At 41.3% G+C, this 19,835-nt stretch overlaps 1 protein-coding gene across 1 annotated transcript in view; it reads right to left on the bottom strand.

The window, feature by feature from the left end:
• The window catches only part of LOC136864712 (peroxisomal acyl-coenzyme A oxidase 3), a 297,560-nt gene that overhangs the window by 253,722 nt on the left and 24,003 nt on the right, over nt 1–19,835 (bottom strand). Inside the window, exon 3 of the mRNA XM_067142046.2 lies at nt 2,999–3,160. Within this exon, the coding sequence (XP_066998147.2) occupies nt 2,999–3,160 (162 nt within the window). The remainder of the gene's footprint in view (nt 1–2,998; nt 3,161–19,835) is intronic.

Here is a 19,835-nt window from a genome sequence, read left to right as displayed (position 1 = left end):
CATACGATACGAGAACCAGTTGTTCATGGTATATATCTCGCTTGAAAGACGATGTCTCGACCTTTTATCTGAAATATGTATAGAGTTGGTTTGTTTCGTCATGAATGTTATTCCCCTCATTCAGTTTCGTCCTGCAGCAGCTTCATCAGGCCGTATGACGCGCCGCTCTCAGCCGTGGTTTGACTGACAGTAATGTGCTTGACATATTGTATAATTCAGTTGAAAGTTTAGTCGGAAGTAGTAGTGACAGTATTAGCAGCAGCGATAATGAAATAAATGATGCAGCCGTGGCGTATGCAGTGATAAATGATGAGAGTGACGATGAGGAGGAACCAGTACTTGGAAATTTCGTGTAGGAGACTGTTGATAATTATACATGTCAAAGGAAAGTTTTCAACAGTGAATTCGGATTCCTAAATTGCCTAATAATATCCAGACAAGTCGCAGGGACAAACGCTGAGCAGTTAGGCCTATCTTATCGCGTTCAGCTGGAGGAAGGTTTGTTTACAAAATAAGCTTGCTCGGACGGGGAACGAAATATTCAAGGCCGGCGCGCATCAGATAATACAGTTCCAAGGTTGCAGGAAAGACATTTTATCATGAAATTATCACCCAAGGGTGAGAAATACAAACCTCAGAGACGTTGTATCGTATGTTCAAAACACGGCAAAATGACGACGTCGGTGTACTGCTGCCAGAAGTGTGACGTGGGTCTCTGTCTCGAAGAGTGCTTCGAACTCTATCACATGAAACTAAATTACTACGGTAATGTGAAACAATTATGTCATTATATGCATGTACATAGTTTTATCATAAGGAATTCAAAATTTCGTAAATATCGGGCTACTCTTATACTTGTAGTAACGCTTTAAGTGAATCAATGTATTTCAGTCGCGCGTAGTTGAAATCTCATCTGGCCGCGGGGTAGGAAGCTCCTAAAATGGCTGCGATGCTGAGGGGTTAATGTGTCAGAAAATCTGCTAACATGGTTCTCCTGCAATTAAGCAATCTTCAACTATGTTGGGATTTAATCCTGCATCTTGAGATTAGAAGGTACAGGGAGAATATAAGTGTTCAGACTTCTTCTCGCACGCCGTGGGAAGTCCCGAGCGAGCGCCATATGGCTTCTGTCAACACGGCGAGATAAGAAGTGTTCACTGCAGCGCGCAGCTGTTTAGCACACTGTCCCTCAGTTAGTTAGAAAATATTGGACTTTTAAGGTGTGTTGTGAGGTTATTATCATGATGGTTAAACACACTACAGAGCAAAGAATATTTTTGGTCGAGTGTTATTTGCACAAAAAGAAGAAACCAGTTAAAAGGTGCCTTCGAAAATTCCGTAGACAATTTCCTGGTGTGACAGTACCATCAAAACGTTACGTGCATCAGCTTGTTTACAACTGGCGTAGTACTGGTTCCGTAAGAAATAAGAAAAAGAAGCGAAGGAGAACAGCTCACACATGGGAGAGGTTAGAAGATATACAGGCAAGACTCCAGGTCAGTCCACATAAGTCACTTCGGAGAATAGCTCAGGAAAGTGGTATTTCACCTTCTTCAGCACGTAATGCAAGAAAATTGTTACGTTTACGACCTCATCGGACTCATTCAGTCCATAACATACTGCCTACAGATTTCAATGCAAGAATACGATTTTGCAATTGGCTAATAAATAGTGCCCACGACGGTATTGTGGATCCGAACTTTCTTTTTATGAGCGACGAAGCCTGGTTTCATTAGAGTGGATATGTCAATTCACAGAACAATAGAATCTGGGATACAGACAACCCGCACATTTTACAGCCAAGACCCCTGCACAATGTTAAGGTGGGTGTGTGGTGCGCTATCAGTGCCCGACGAATTATCGGTCCAATATTTTTTTCAGGACACGATTACCTCTGATGGTTATATTCACAACATTCTGGAACCATTTTTTGCTGATCTGACTGAAGAAAAGAAAAGGTACGGCTATTTCCAGCAGGATAGTGCAATGGCCCATACAGCACATGGCTCTATGCGACGGTTACGGGAAATGTTCGATGATGTTCAGATCATCAGTAAAGGCTTATGGCCCCCTTGTTCACCTGATTTAAGCACATGTGATTTTCATCTATGGGCAAATCTTAAAGGAAAAGTTTACAGGAATAATCCTCGAACTGCAGAAGAATTAAAAACTGAAATTAGGAACACTGTGCGTTCTATCGGTGTCCATGAACTACAAAGTGTGTTTCGAAATCTCATTATAAGATGTGAAGCTTGCATTGCAGCTGAAGAAGATCACTTTCAGCATCGTCTGTAAATACTGGTGAGTTCAGTTTAATTTCCTAGTTGATTTATTTATTTGTTTATTCATTTACTTATTTGTCCAGAGCATCTATGTAGCTGGTGAGTTCAGTTTCGTTTAGTTTCTATAGGCGTAATCATGCCGCTTCTTTGAGCCGACTATGCCTGCTTGTCATGGCGGGCACTGCGCTCGCTGCCTCCGCTTCCCAGCGCGCCTAATCCTCGGCATTCCGCTCTGAACTTTCAAATTAATTACCCTGTATTTGCCTAACCAACTACACAATCATACAACTAGAAGAGAAAATGAGGAAAAGAGAAAGGCAAATAGAGGCTGTAGTTTAATGTTATGGCAGTGTACTTTCCTACACTCTGAGTACCATGTGATATCAAATATCTGAGACAATCACGATGAGGGGGGAGCTTTAAAAGAGCAACTATGCTAAGAAATGGTAAATCATCTAGTTTATTCTACGAAAATGCACTTTGCAGAAGAGTACAGCCATTAATTGCTGAAGTCAGCTGCCATTTGTATGGAATGTTCTGTCACTTCTTGCTGATACTGTCTCCAATGTTGGTACCTACCAATGGACTGAGTGGAAAACTTCACCACACTGACCTTAGGTTCAATACTGGTGTGTTAATTTTTATCTGTATCACCCAATTTCTGAGAGAATTAAAATCACTAAATTTAAAGAAAGGTCAATGAACATTAATCATACCTTTTTCTTGTAGTTATTTTTAAGTATTTCATCCGTATAAAACCTAAACTGGTGATACTTGGCCAACTGAAGAGCTGCACGACGTTTTTGTTGCTCAACACTCAAAGTGGTAGGAAGATGATGAAAGAGCACATCTGTCTGTAGCATGTCCCAAACCTTCATCTGAAATAAAAAGGAAATATTGTACCTTAAATCAGACAACTAGCTTTTGCAACTTGTTTTTAAACATATAAATTATTTATAATTATTAGGTTCCACAGTCTGGCAGAACTAGTTTTGAATAAATAGATTTATGAACTTACTGAAAAAGAAAACAATTATGCTAACAGAATTCTACCTGAAAAAGAAGCAACTTAATTCTACTTTAATTAACAACTTAATTCTATTTTAATTAAGTTGATTCTTTTTCCAGTATCATTGCTATCACATGTTTTCTTTCTTTCAGGTAGTTTAACTTTATTTACTCAAAATTAGTTTTGGCAGAGAGAAGAACTGAGTGGTTATAAATTAACTAAGTAAAAACTGAAGAGAGACTGCTTCAGATATCACAACAACAAAAACACATAAATGATACAAATGATTATAATAAATGACCAGAAAGAAGACTGACAATATAACTTGCTCCATTACAGTGAGATAATTGTACTGCTTCATTTGCTACAATAGGCAAAAGGAAAGGGAGTATTTCTAAGAAGAATTTTAAACAGTCATCTCCAATTTCATATTCCCTATCTGACATTCAATATTCATAGGTTTCTTCTATCTACCTCATTTGAGTTTCTGCTTCTTACAATTTGCTCTATGTCGCACCAATGCAGACAGGTATTATGGTGACAATGGGATAGGAAAGGACTAAGAGTAGGAATGGACTGCCCGTGGCCTTAACGGGGGTCATACAGTAGATTATACTAAAAAATGTCATTTTTAAAAATACATCTTAGATGAAAGGTTGAGGCTTTCTAAACATAGATACGAAGCTTTATGCAAAAATTCCTCAATTTGAGAGATATTTGCATTTTAGTGACAGCTTGTACATTGTGATGGGCGTGGCTATGTAGCAATGGATGAAAATGTACAGCGCCAGACGGTTGTGTGGTTTCTCTTTTCGTCAATTTCTTTCAACACTGGCTGCATGGGTAGTATACATGTAGGCCATGCCTGTATCCTTGGTTTAGTGAGTTGTCTTTGAGAGCAGAAAGCTTTCAACTTCTGTTTCAAAGGTTTCTGTTGTGTACTCCTTGGCGGTAAAAGCAGTTTGTTCTGAAACTTTCCACATGCTTTTATTACATTGTGTTGTGAATTGTGATCATAATGCCTAAGAAAGGGAACGTTGCAAGTCGGAAAAAGAGGAGATTTTCTGATGAAGAGAGAGGTGATAATGGCAATGTTATTATTGACGTAACCAGTAGGCCTAGTGCATCAGCCAGGAAACTTAGGCCAGAGGTTTGGTCACCTGTCAGTGATGCTAGGGATACTGACAGCGTGTCATACAGGATTATAGATTTTTCTTCTTTAGTGGATAATATAAGTGTTGCAATTGTGTCATGGAAATGTGAAATTAACTGAAAGTAATATATTTGAGTGGGCCAGCACATTTTGTTTATTGTGTGAGAATTGTGAATTCAAACATTATTTCAAGAACAGTCCTCCAAATAATAACAGAGTCACTAAAATAAACAGGAGAATAGTGTATGCTATGCAGATTTTAGGTCTTTCTTTGTCTTAGGGGGTTGGAAACTTTTTGTGGTCTTATGCTATTTTTTTTTTGCTAGGGGTTTTACGTCGCACCGACACAGATAGGTCTTATGGCGACGATGGGATAGGAATGGCCTAGGAGTTGGAAGGAAGCGGCCGTGACCTTAATTAAGGTACAGCCCCAGAATTTGCCTGGTGTGAAAATGGGAAACCACGGAAAACCATCTTCAGGGCTGCTGATAGTGGGATTCGAACCTACTATCTCCCGGATGCAAGCTCACAGCCGCGCGCCTCTACACGCACGGCCAACTCGCCCGGTGTGGTCTTATGGATCTCCAACCAGCTATAAAGCAATCTACTTATGCCCTGATCTGTAACAGACTTCTCTCTGCTACCAGGGATGTTGCTGAAGAAAGCATGAAAGTAGCAGCAAAATAGGAGGTTAGTCTCACAGAAAACCCAGAGAAATGTGAGATTTCAGTTTCTGGGGATGGGTCTTGGAAAACTTGTGGGCACATGTCTCGCCATGGCTGTGTCTGTCATTGGGGTGGAAAGTGGGAAATTGATTGATGTAGAGGTCAAGTCATCAAAGTGTTCTGTGTGTGACCAAAGAAAGGGACCTAAAAAAAGAGCAGGATATAATACATGGATTGAGAAACACCTTCCTCATAGTACAGCAAATCATAAGGGCAATGCAGCTAGCATGGAGTGTAATAGTATGGTAGATATTTTCAAATGCTCAGTCGTAAAGCATGGGTTGAAATACTTACAGTATATTGGTGATGGAGATACTAAAGGCTTTAAAATGGTACATGATTCTAAGCCATATGGTCCAGAAGTAGATTTTGTTTTTTTACAACTGGCTTTACGTTGCACTAACACAGATAGGTCTTATGGCGACGATGGGATAGGAAAGTGCTAGGAGTGGGAAGGAAATGGCCATGGCCTTAATTGAGGTACAGTCCCAGCATTTGCCTGGTGTGAAAATGGGAAACCACAGAAAACCATCTTTAGGACTGCCAACAGTGGGGTTCGAACCCACTACCTCCCGAATACTGGATACTGGCTGCACTTAAGTGACTGCAGCTATCGAGCTTGGTGAAGTAGAAATAAGGAAAGTGGAATGTGTAGGTCATGTCCAGAAAAGGATGAGGACTAGACTAAGAAATCTCAAGAAGAGCCTGAGTGGAAAAAAAAGTTGTCTGATAACAAGAGTATAAGTGGCATGGGTACCAGACTTACAGATACCAATAGACAAACTGTAAGTTTATTATGGCAATGCAATCAGGGCAAATGACTCTCTGAGTGACATGAGGGCTGCAGTGTGGACAATCTGGTACCATGAGGGTTCAACTGAACTGAATCCCACTCACTACTTTTGTCCCAAGGGCTCAGAATCTTGGTGTGGCTATCGATGAGCTGAATCAGAGGGGACAGTTAGTACTTACAAGCACCCACATCCAATTCCCAAACCTCCAATGGACACCATAAAGCCTATTTTTAAAGATCTTAGCAGAATAGAGTTACTGAAAAGATGTCTAAAAGGGAGAAACCAAAATGCAAATGAGTCATTCAACTGTAAAATTTGGTCCATTTATCCCAAGACATCATGCAATGGCAATAAAATTGTTCAAATAGCAACCTACAGTGCAGTGGCCAATTTTAATGATGGAACTAGCAGTAGTACTGAAGGCATTGGGAACGAAAGTTGGGAAGAATACAGTGGAAGCTTTGAGCAAGTTTGACAAGGTAGTGTAAGATTCGGCTGGGAAAAAAAGTAAAAACCAACTTTGGAGGCTAGAAATACTAGGCAAAGACTCAGACTGGAAGAACAATCCAAGAACAAAGAACAATTTTCAGGATACGTGGACAATGTGTGTAACATCTCAGACAAGGTTCAAAACCTTTTATCAACCAGAGAAGATTCTAGCAGACTTCTATTTCCAATAAAACTTGCCACTATTCCCAGAGAACAAAGTCTTTCCTATAATCTAATCATAGGAAGCTGCATTTGCTTAAGTGCGGCCAATATCCAGTATAATATAGATGTTGATTTCCATAGGGAACCTGAAATATTTGTCCTGAATGAGCAAATTTATAATACCAATATAAATGGTCCGTTATTGGACATTATAAATTTTCCAGCTAGCTCATTCTTGGTTGCCAGCGTTTCGCCCTCGTGTGCTAGGGTGGGCTCATCAGTTGGTACCTAGCACACCTACCAATACGCTGGCCAGTGCATACCGTGGAGGCCACTGCGTAGGCTAACTGAAGCCACCGGCAGTGCCAATGCACTAAGAGACTTTGTCCCATCACTAAAAATTGATGCCTGCTTGGCCATCAGATAATATAGATGTTGATTTCCATAGGGAACCTGAAATATTTGTCCTGAATGAGCAAATTTATAATACCAATATAAATGGTCCGTTATTGGACATTATAAATTTTCCAGCTAGCTCATTCTTGGTTGCCAGCGTTTCGCCCTCGTGTGCTAGGGTGGGCTCATCAGTTGGTACCTAGCACACCTACCAATACGCTGGCCAGTGCATACCGTGGAGGCCACTGCGTAGGCTAACTGAAGCCACCGGCAGTGCCAATGCACTAAGAGACTTTGTCCCATCACTAAAAATTGATGCCTGCTTGGCCATCAGATAATATAGATGTTGATTTCCATAGGGAACCTGAAATATTTGTCCTGAATGAGCAAATTTATAATACCAATATAAATGGTCCGTTATTGGACATTATAAATTTTCCAGCTAGCTCATTCTTGGTTGCCAGCGTTTCGCCCTCGTGTGCTAGGGTGGGCTCATCAGTTGGTACCTAGCACACCTACCAATACGCTGGCCAGTGCATACCGTGGAGGCCACTGCGTAGGCTAACTGAAGCCACCGGCAGTGCCAATGCACTAAGAGACTTTGTCCCATCACTAAAAATTGATGCCTGCTTGGCCATCAGATAATATAGATGTTGATTTCCATAGGGAACCTGAAATATTTGTCCTGAATGAGCAAATTTATAATACCAATATAAATGGTCCGTTATTGGACATTATAAATTTTCCAGCTAGCTCATTCTTGGTTGCCAGCGTTTCGCCCTCGTGTGCTAGGGTGGGCTCATCAGTTGGTACCTAGCACACCTACCAATACGCTGGCCAGTGCATACCGTGGAGGCCACTGCGTAGGCTAACTGAAGCCACCGGCAGTGCCAATGCACTAAGAGACTTTGTCCCATCACTAAAAATTGATGCCTGCTTGGCCATCAGATAATATAGATGTCATGTCACTCAGAGAGTCATTTGCCCTGATTGCATTGCCATAATAAACTTACAGTTTGTCTATTGGTATTATAAATTTGCTCATTCAGGACAAATATTTCAGGTTCCCTATGGAAATCAACATCTATATTATCTGATGGCCAAGCAGGCATCAATTTTTAGTGATGGGACAAAGTCTCTTAGTGCATTGGCACTGCCGGTGGCTTCAGTTAGCCTACGCAGTGGCCTCCACGGTATGCACTGGCCAGCGTATTGGTAGGTGTGCTAGGTACCAACTGATGAGCCCACCCTAGCACACGAGGGCGAAACGCTGGCAACCAAGAATGAGCTAGCTGGAAAATTTATAATGTCCAATAACGGACCATTTATATTGGTATTATAAATTTGCTCATTCAGGACAAATATTTCAGGTTCCCTATGGAAATCAACATCTATATTATCTGATGGCCAAGCAGGCATCAATTTTTAGTGATGGGACAAAGTCTCTTAGTGCATTGGCACTGCCGGTGGCTTCAGTTAGCCTACGCAGTGGCCTCCACGGTATGCACTGGCCAGCGTATTGGTAGGTGTGCTAGGTACCAACTGATGAGCCCACCCTAGCACACGAGGGCGAAACGCTGGCAACCAAGAATGAGCTAGCTGGAAAATTTATAATGTCCAATAACGGACCATTTATATTGGTATTATAAATTTGCTCATTCAGGACAAATATTTCAGGTTCCCTATGGAAATCAACATCTATATTATCTGATGGCCAAGCAGGCATCAATTTTTAGTGATGGGACAAAGTCTCTTAGTGCATTGGCACTGCCGGTGGCTTCAGTTAGCCTACGCAGTGACCTCCACGGTATGCACTGGCCAGCGTATTGGTAGGTGTGCTAGGTACCAACTGATGAGCCCACCCTAGCACACGAGGGCGAAACGCTGGCAACCAAGAATGAGCTAGCTGGAAAATTTATAATGTCCAATAACGGACCATTTATATTGGTATTATAAATTTGCTCATTCAGGACAAATATTTCAGGTTCCCTATGGAAATCAACATCTATATTATCTGATGGCCAAGCAGGCATCAATTTTTAGTGATGGGACAAAGTCTCTTAGTGCATTGGCACTGCCGGTGGCTTCAGTTAGCCTACGCAGTGGCCTCCACGGTATGCACTGGCCAGCGTATTGGTAGGTGTGCTAGGTACCAACTGATGAGCCCACCCTAGCACACGAGGGCGAAACGCTGGCAACCAAGAATGAGCTAGCTGGAAAATTTATAATGTCCAATAACGGACCATTTATATTGGTATTACAATATCCAGTATTCGGGAGATAGTGGGTTCGAACCCCTATGGTTTTCCGTGGTTTCCCATTTTCACACCAGGCAAATGCTGGGGCTGTACCTTAATTAAGGCCACGGCCGGTACTTCCCATTCCTAGCCTTTTCCTGTCCCATCGTCGCCATAAGACCTATATGTGCCGGTGCAACATGGAGCAACTTGTAAAACAGCCTAGATGTGTCCTGGCATCATTTTCTCCCACGGCTTTTCCCACACCCTGGTGAGCTTGCGGGTGTGCACTGTGTCACACATGCGTACTATTTTACGGCCGGATGCCACTCCTGACACCATAAAACATATCTGTGACAGTGTGACGTAAAGCCAATAGCGAAAGAGAAAAAAAAGGCTCTTTTCTAGTGCCTTTCCCTTTGATAAAACCAGCCTGTTCCTGCGGAAACTGAGAAGTAAGGTAATTTTGGAGACTTCCTTTCAGAACATACAACATGATCTGGCCTCACTTGAGTAGAGGAAATAAAATGTAAAGATCTAGGAACAAGGATAGTACAAGGGTAATCACAATGACAGGTCATGTGAGAGGAGGGAGCAACAGAAAGGAGGGACATGGACAAATATTAAAACACAACAGGACAGAGAAATACTCAACTGCTTCACACAGATTGTTTTTCCTCATCAATCCTGTTGTGTGTCCTTCGCGATCTCAGCTCTGCGCCTGATAGTCCGCAACACGCCGCAGCCCGGATCTTTCCAGACTCTACGAGGTGACTGCAGTGTGCTTGCTTATAACGTCAGCCAGCACTATAAAAGGAGCAGCATTCTGCTACTCCCAGGACTCCCCAGTGTCCAACTCCAGATTACACTGAAAGTCGAACACAGAGGCTATTCTACTTAAACATGTGTATCGAACAGGTGGACTGAATTCTGGTTGTGAGGTTTCACCTCTGGCACTGCCTCACCTCCCGCTTCCTGTAGCCACGTCGAGCCCCGATGCCAGTACTCTACTCATCCCTCAGTCCTCACTTATGCTCCGACATCAACATTAGTATTCTACTAATTGTGAATATTTATGTCAGTTCCTGACAAGCCTACGACAATTACTAGCATTCTGTTAGTGCGAACTTTCATTGCAAGTTACACTAATAATTCTACAAGGCAGATAGTTTTCGACTATCTTGAACTCTCCTTTATTTGACAGACTATCTCCTCAAGATAGATTCGTGTGTATATAGAAATCTCATGTGTATAAGTGTATATTTCAACAGACCCTCAGTCTACTGTTAATATCATCATTAATTGCGTGTAAGTTCATCCAGCTTCAAGAGAAGTTTAGTTATATTTATATACATATTGTGTAAGAAACTTATTGAAGCAATAAATTTATGTTGTGTTTCTGTATACCGAATCATTGTATACACCAAGTCCCAAATTTAAAAATCATTTCCTCCTAGGCACTAACAAGATTGTTTCAGCTTCCTGACTTCCCCAGGGTGGTAGACTACTTCACTCAATGAAAAGGGTCTTCTTCATGCATATTCCCACGTCCAAAACCATCGACCAAACCTACCACAAAGCATTTCCTACCCCCCCCCCCCCCCCCTCAGAAGCCAGCAACGTATTTCCACACCACATCATCACCCCCAAACCACCCATCGTATTGCCCTCAACCCTGCCAAGAACCCAACCATTGCAGCATCGCAGAAGAAGTCGACTGCACATCCCCTCTGTTCTGCGTTTGCAACACCACCATCTTCCCAGTCTCTACTAAATGTATGGTCCTCATATTCCCACTCACAGATCCCGACCTAATTCCCATCACCTGCAAAACCATAATTAGAACATTCTAGCCCATCTTCAAAGAACACCTCGCTGTAATAGAAGAATCCAACAACAACCTACTCATGGTCACTCCACTCCGCAATACATCAGTCCACCCTATCCTGGCAGCCCTGGAACACACCACAACCCTATTCCAATAATTATAAATTCCAACAACCGTACAACAAACCAGAAAGTAACTATCGAACCCCAGACCGAGTACCAAGAATCTTAAGACACCCTCCCCCATACCCCCCGGCCCACACCAGTAAAACATGCCCACGGATGATGCCACCACACAAGCAACCTCCTGTCCACCCAAGATAAAAACAAAACAAAAGATCAACCACTGTGGAACTCAAAGAGACAGCCCCTCTACCTGCAATTTCTCCATCAAACAAACCTGCCAACCACAGATAAATACTTCCAAACCAACCCTCAGACTGAAGAAAAATCACTACCAAAACAAATTTCACGCACAGAAGGAAAAGTCCTTCCAAGTCACACCAACCAACCAACCAACCAACCAAGGCATGCAGTCCCAAACCCCCTTCCCTCCCCCTCCACCAGTATCAACCTAAAAAAAAAAAAAAAATTCAATCCAAACAGACACCTTATCCCAGCCCCGACACAAACCCAGGTCACATCCATGTCCCCCACAACCCTTGCTCACCATCCTCTCCTACAACTGTTTAAATCTGGACCACCACACAGCTAGCTGCAAGATTAATACCCGCTGCAACAGGTGTAGCGGTCCCCAAGTGCCAAGTACCACGAGACCAGGCGAGACGCACAAACGGCCACGGCAATCACGTAGCCTAGATTTATGGCTGCCCGTACATCAAACAAGCCATCAAGGCCAAACACCACCACCACAAGCACTCCAACCCACCCACCCACACCCTACCCAACCACCCCCACCTCTCCTTCCCACACTGCCGACCACAAGCTCCATCCACCTCCTATTACTACTTCACAACTTTCTCCAGAACCACTACCTACCACATTCAGGGCCACCTCGGTATAATGAGTGGCCGAGACCCTGGAGAAAAAAAAAAATACCCCCCACCAAGAAATACCAAGCATAAAAAACAAATAACACACCAAGCTAAATATCCCTCCCTCCCCCTCAAATCCAAATACCCCGCCAAACTAACAAACACTCAGTATAAGTCTTTCCTTCAATATAATACCTTGCACCCAGTAAAATCTCACTTCCTTTAGCTGCAAGTCTTCTGAACAGTTATGTACACCAACACACGCCACCACTCCCAAAGAAGCACTAGTAGAACAGGACACTGAGACGGGCCACCCACAACATGCAATAGCTGCTAAACAAAGATGCTTAAATATAAAATAACACCTGCAATCATTTAACTCCTACAATAAATAAGTTGCGCAAATTTTACTGTGGAGCCGTTGCAACTTCAAAGCAACATCGGGTGTGGCTAGTACCTGGATGGGTCACCGTTTGGTTCTACCACACCGTACACACTAATTTACTGTGTCACCCATATACAGCAAGCAAGTGATGATCCTGGTCATACAACACACACAGACACCACACACACACAAACACACCTAAAAACGCTTTACACACATCGAATTATTAGCATAAATTTAAATTACCTAAAAATTTAACAAACATCAAACAGATGAACACACACATAGATGACCGACAGAGGAGTGCCGCCAGGAGCGCACCAGAACTGGTACCACTCACACTACCTATCTCTTCGGAGATAGGTGACACATAGGGATAACCAGAGAATAAACTTGATGATGATGCTTGTTGTTTACAGGAGCCTAACATATAGGTCATCGGCTCCTAATGGTACGAAATGAGACGAAATGTTATGACAATTTAAAAATCCATAATCCTCCACTGACCAGAATTCGAAAACGTGAGGACAAAGAATTAATGGATGGATATGAAGTTAACACAATCAGTGGATCCGACCCACAAGGCCCCTCATCCCAGAAACTAGCGTTAAACAATAGTATTACTGACCAAGGGACTGCTTCTAAAGCACAATAATGAATCGATGATGCTTATAGTCAAAAGGGGTCCAAAATCCAGGTCAATGGCCCCTCATAATTGTACTTATCGCTAGGAAAATAGAACCACGCTATTTGTCATGTTGCGGTACTAATCAAAAGTAGCGTAGACTCGCGGTATTCCACACATTATGGTACTACTCACAGGTAATGAAATTTGCACATGTAACACAGACCTATGGTGTTTCGCACACTGCGGCGCTATTTACAGGCAATGCAAACCTATGATGTTCCTCACATAAGGGACTTGCACTATCCAATGGTGTTCCTCACATAGTGGGTACTAAGCACAGGCAAGGCAGAACCATGGTGTGGCTCATCCTATGGTGTTGCTCATATAGGGGTACGAATCACAGGTACTGTAAAATTGCATACTGAGCCACACAATGTCGCTACTAATCACAAACCTATTTTGTACCTAACATAGTGGTACTACGTGCAAGTAAAAGCGACCCATGGTGTTCCCAGCGTGATGGTACTAATTACAAGTAGTCTCATGGTTCCAATTTGATCATCCCTTGGTCACAACTTTTAGTTGCCTCTTACAACAGGCAGGGTATACTGTGGGTGTATTCTTCATCTGCATCCCCCACTCACAGGGGGGTAATAAACTTGAGAATTGAATTAAAATTTAGACCATTTTCACAATTGAATTATATTTTTATTGCTTGTATTTTGTTATACTTTGTATCATATACTGCATAAATTCAAATTACAACAATGCCTGCATCTACTTATTTGACCAATGAACTTGCTGCTTAGTTAACATCTGTATTCCATTGTGGTTGTTTGTCATACATAACATTAGCTTTAGTCTTGTATATTTTACTGTCAAACAGGGACTGTGATGGCTAAAACATAAACCTGAAGATTTAATGAACAGCTTCAATGGTTTAGATATTTTGAGACTTGAGACAAAATTCAAAGACAAATCTTGTGTTGTGTATAATACATGTGGAGTAGGTTTTGCAGTGTTGTACAGCGGAAGAAGTGACATTAACCAATATACTCGTATCCAAAAATGTAAGGATGCTGAAACGTTGAAATTTAGCTCCCCTAGTTCAGCAACACTTTTTTGAAAATTCAAGATGACAAAGTTTAGGCTCTTGAAGGCGTGTTTGCGTATTACTCTGTGAAACATGGGAAGAGCTTCCATTCGAATGACTGTAAGTCAAAGTTAGTAATGAAATTTTGTGAAACAGAGTTTTCGACAGTGTGTGTTAAGAACAACACTATTATGTGTAACGTGCAAAACCCAATTTCTCTGGAAGATATATAGCAAAACTTAAAAATCCTGTTCTAGCATTATGATTAGGGAGTGGTTTTTACGTGCTAAAAATGTGAAAAATACTTTTTTTATGTGCTAAAAATACTAAAAATATTTGATTAAAAGTTTAAAATATTCTGCTTTAAATATCACAACCACTCACGTTCAAGAGGTAAATCAAAGTATTGTATTAAAATATGGTGCTACCAAACATGCTCCTTAAGACAAATTGATGTCTGTACGGAAAAGTGCAGTAGAAGTAAATTTTTGACATGCTATAGTACATATTATGGTATTCACACACAAAAAAAGGTAATGTTTTGTTTACACATGACAAAAAATACCTACCATATTTGAAAAATTTGTACTGATTCGTAATATTAGATGCTAGAAGTTCCCAGAATTACAGTGAACAACAAAGGTCATCTCCAAATTGACCATCACAAATACATGCTGGTTATCTTTAAAGAATGCATTATACTGCAAAAACAATGGCTACTTAAGCATCTTCGCACATTTTTAAAACCCTCTGTTTTTCCTATTTCTAAGTTTGATATTTGATCTTTAACAGTCCCTGTATCTCCGAGGCTGATTGTGAAAGTGAATCTACACTACACTGTTTTGGTCAAAAGGTTAGTGGATTTTTCAAGTACTGTACTTAGTATTTGAGGTTATACAAATTTATAATACATATTTACAGGAAATCCATGTATTAGTCATATTAAACATTGAATAAAAGATAATTTAGCATTTAATAAAATATATTAAACCCCCTAAAACTTTCAATATTTATCCTGTACATTCCTTACTCTAGGTCTCAAATTATATCTAGGTGTCCTTATATCTATGTCTTCATATCTCTTATCCTCCAAGGAAGGTATCGGTGTGTACTGATCCTCCATGAAGTCCGAATTCTTCTGGGGCCCCGTAGAAAGCGTCAACTCCTCGGTCTCTCCGTCTTCTTGTAGGGGTTGAGATAACACCTTCAATTCCAACGTATGCACCTTCATCGGCGGTAGTCTTCAGGAGATACACAGAATTTCCCAACTTCTTATCCACCTCGAAAGGTCCGAGCCACTCTGATGCCATCCCAGCATGGAACTTCTAAAGATTGTTGCTGAGGGGATGGTTTTGACGAAGAACTAGTGCTCCAGGTCTGAACTCCCTTTCCTCCAGTGTATCATTCTCGGCTTCTCTCCTTGAACGCTCTTCGGCTTGACGGTGCACCTGTTGAATCTGCCGCTGGTTCTGCACATGTCATGTATCAGGATCCTCCGGTTTCTCCCTGTGTCCATGGATAAAGATGACCTTGTATATGGGGTCGAAACCGGTCCTGTAGCTTAATATAAGCAATAAACAAGTATTGATTGGTGGAAATTCTTTCCTATTTTTAATTTTAAATGACTGAGCTCTTCAAATGTTTTTGGTTGTGCCACCTTAACAAGCGACTGAACCTTATCATGTAGAAGATCAATTATATAAGGGATGCGCGTGTCAATATTTTCCCCTCGCTGACTCTCTTAAAGAGCTGGAGTTTTTTAGTTACGAAAGCTCCTGCTCTCATCCCACTGGGTTGTGCTTCAGTTAAGAACTTTTTTTTTTTCCAAAGTTTGGACAGCCTCTGAGTCAAATCTCTGGACTAATTATTTCTTGAATTCCTCCCAGTCGAGGCTGAGCCCTTTACTGTTCTGCCACCAAGCCCCTGCTGACACTTTTAGTTGCTGGCTGACAATTTGAAAGTATATTTCCGTAGGTATATTTGTCCTACCCAGCAGAGACTCTGATGTCTTTAGAAATGTTTTAGGACACTCCTCGAGCCTCCCACAAAATTCCGGAAGGCTGTCTTTGATTACTCTGAAATCAACCGGTATCCCAAAGGGGAGGTCCATACCTCTGCCAGATTGACTACTGCCTACAGAAATGATTTTCTGCGGGGTTAAAATTTTTCTATTAACCTCGGATTCAAACTTCGTTTATTTCTGGCCTACTTCAGTTTTAAAATTGTTGGATTCTTGCTCAATTTCTCCAATCTTCTCATCAACTTCGTTTTCCAAGGTGTGTATATCACTTAGGGTAAAGGGGGCTACGAGTTCGCAGAGTCTAAGAGTACGCATAGTTGTTTTCGTATAGTTGGGAGCACTGCAGTTCTGTTTTGGCGGTCGTACAGTGAAGTTATTAGCGATCGTGACTGTATCCCAAAAGTTTGTGGTTTTACCTCGAGTGGTTTGATTTCTACAGGTAAATATCATATTAGTACATTCTAATGAACTTTTTTCTTGGTTCCTTACTTAACTAGCATTAATTTTTAACACATACCAGGGGTAATTTCAGTCCATCACGAAGTAGTGCACTCTATAGCCTCGCTGATGGTATGCATGCTGTCTGCTTGTTTGACAAGTGGTGCGATCTAGCGATGATTATTTAAAACTGTTGCAAAGTGGCCAAGAGTGCGCACTGGTTGGAAGCCCAAGAGTACGCGCGAACTCTTACACGCTTGTCGTGCGTACTCTTTGACGCTCGCCTTGTTTAGGGAAGGAAACGATTGAAGCACTACCTCTTTCACTCACCCTAATGTCAGATACAGGCTATATGAATGCTGATCTCTTTGCTAATAACTGGCTTCCACATTTCCAACATGTTAAGGCGTCAAATGACAACCCGATGCTTTTGATCCTCGACAACCACAGTTCTCATTGCTCACTACAAGCAGTGGAATTCTGTAGAAAGAACAATATAACACTTTCGATTTCTCCACACACCACTCATAAGCTTCAACCTTTGGACAGGTGTTTCCTTGGGCCCTTAAAATCTACTTATGCAGATGAAGTAGTCAAACACATGGTAGCCAATCCTGGGACACCTACACGCAAGACTGTCATAACCAGTCTCTCAGAAGAGCCTACAGTAAAGTTGCAACAGTTCCTCTGGCTGAGAAATCTTTTGCTTGCACTGGAATTTTCCCCTACAACCCAGATATTTTTACAGACATTGATTACAATCCAGCCACAGTGACAGAGATTCCAGCACAGTGTGTGACCTCGGGAGAAAGTGAGACTTTGTCACAAAATGTTACGCCAAAACAGCCCGGGACTGCACCTCATCAGTCAAATTCTCCACCACGTAGCTCACTAAATAGGATTTCTGTTCAAACTCAGACAACACCACCTACAGTTCCTGCTCGTCAAAACTCAGAATTCACAGAGCAGGTCAGTATGCAGCCTTTATACCCCCTGCCCAAACGAGCGGACGAGTCGACAAAGAAAAGAAGAGATTTAGGTCTAAGGTCTGAAATTCTTTCTGATTCCCCCTACAAGAAACAGCTCGAGACAAAATTAACAGCAGCAACGGAAAAGAGTCTGATAAAAACAAAAAGAACTCTGAAATATTCAAAGCAAAGTAGCACCAATAAACCAGCAAGTTCTCAACAGTCAACATCAGGAACAGCAGAGGGTAATGAAAAGCGAATTACATCGAGAGAGGAAGAAGAAACTTATTGCGCTGGATGTGGTGAAAATTTCGCCGAGGAATGGATGAAGTGTTGTATTTGTGATCAGTGGTGGCATGAGGAATGCTCTGGTTATGAAGGGATCGATGCCTTAGTGTGTGATCGTTGCACTTAGATGATTTCTTAAGTGCGAACTCTTAGACGGATTCATCGCGTACTCTTACCCGACAGTTCTGCCAAGAGTACGCAAATACATATTTCATTATTTTTGTGATTTTACGATTTTTGTGCCATGTTAATAACACTTTGATACTGTATATATGTAGGCCGATAGACAATGTATATTAAGTCAAATGTACATGATTATTATTCCAAACATTAAAAATTTATAAGTGATTTTGTGTATAGTGCGTACTCTTAGCCCCCTTTACCCTACTACTACATCTACGTCCAATTCTAAGCTGCTGATTTTGTCTTTAATTTTTGAAATATATTCTTTCAGATCTTCGACCAAAGAATTGATTCAATCCTTTATTTCTTGAGACTGGGCCTCGATTTTCCCCTCGAGATTTTCAGACCAGGCCTCTATTTTCCCTTCGAGTTTTCCACACTGAGCCTCGACATTTTAGACTGAGCCTCGATATTTTAGACTGGGCCTCGATATTTTCAGACTGGGCCTGAATCAAAGCAGTTAGTTGTGCAAACTTAATGCTTACCCGGTCATTTGTTTCTTCCTCCGAGGTGTCTATGAAGTCGAAACTGCCTGGGTCCTCCTCATTGTCTATCAAATCCTGGTGCAGCCTCTCTTGTAAGTCCGCTTTGCTTCCAGCCATCGGTAAACCTTGTAAATTTTGAAAAAATTGCCACAGTCACTTGGTCGATCGTGGCATTGCTGAGTCGCGAAGTGTCCTGTCGCGGTCGCCAATTTATCGCTCTCAAATGCGATTTTATTTGACGTAAATAAATATCACACGAGAACACGTTCACTTCCTTGTGTAAGCTACTTTACTGTCACTGTAAGTCACAACACACAATTACACACAATAGCAAGTGACACTACAACACTTAATAGCGGAGTACCCTGGAGTCTATTCAGACAAGTACAGATATCAACAACACTGACTCACTCACTATAACACACATTCTCTTGAACTGACTGACTCACTGACTGACAGCTCGATACATATACTGTTCGATCAACCGTCTAGAATTATAGATTTCTGGAAGGGTTCTTACAACAATCTAAATGGAACACACTCGAAACATCGATCGACCAGCTAGTCCAGTGGAGTACTCCAGTAATGGATCCAGCTCGAGCTTTCGTTTACTGTTTACCAATACACATGAAAATCTCTCTAACATTCCTAATGTGTCTACATGTATCTGGATAATAAACCTTACAGTAAGTTTCCAGAACCCTTCATATGTACCAAATTATAGCAGAATACACCTAATATATGAACATTAAGCGTTTTCTACAGCTTTCAACTATATGATAGATTTTGAGGTTAAACTTATGCACAATACGTATTTGAGATTATACAAATTTATAATACATATTTACAAAACCCTGTATTAGTCATATTTAACATTTAAAAGATAATTTAGCATTTAATCAAATATAAGATAAAAGTAGCGGTTTTGTAGTAGTTAATTATTGAACTTGGGTACAATGTCAAAGCAACGAAAAGTCGAGGGAGTGTTTAGTCACATGAGCTTCTGAGCATAAATGTGTGTACGATTTTCATGTCCATTATGACTGTAGATTTACCGATTGTTATGTCTTACTGCAAAAAAACATTCAACATTTCACTTTTCATAAGTTCCAGGATATAACTAAACCGACTAACACTCTGTCTGAAATATTTCCTGAACTTTATCCCATCAGTTAAAAGATGACTGTTATGGCATCTTTCCTCGTCGTGTGATGCAAGTATACTGTTAACTTCCCTTCTTTTCCTGCCGAGATAACACATTATTTCTTCTTATTCTTA

The sequence above is a fragment of the Anabrus simplex genome, chromosome 2, assembly GCF_040414725.1.
Source record: "Anabrus simplex isolate iqAnaSimp1 chromosome 2, ASM4041472v1, whole genome shotgun sequence".
Taxonomy (NCBI): domain Eukaryota; kingdom Metazoa; phylum Arthropoda; class Insecta; order Orthoptera; family Tettigoniidae; genus Anabrus; species Anabrus simplex.
Note: the sequence above shows the minus strand (reverse complement) of the source record. Positions and strands in the feature narration are given on the sequence as shown.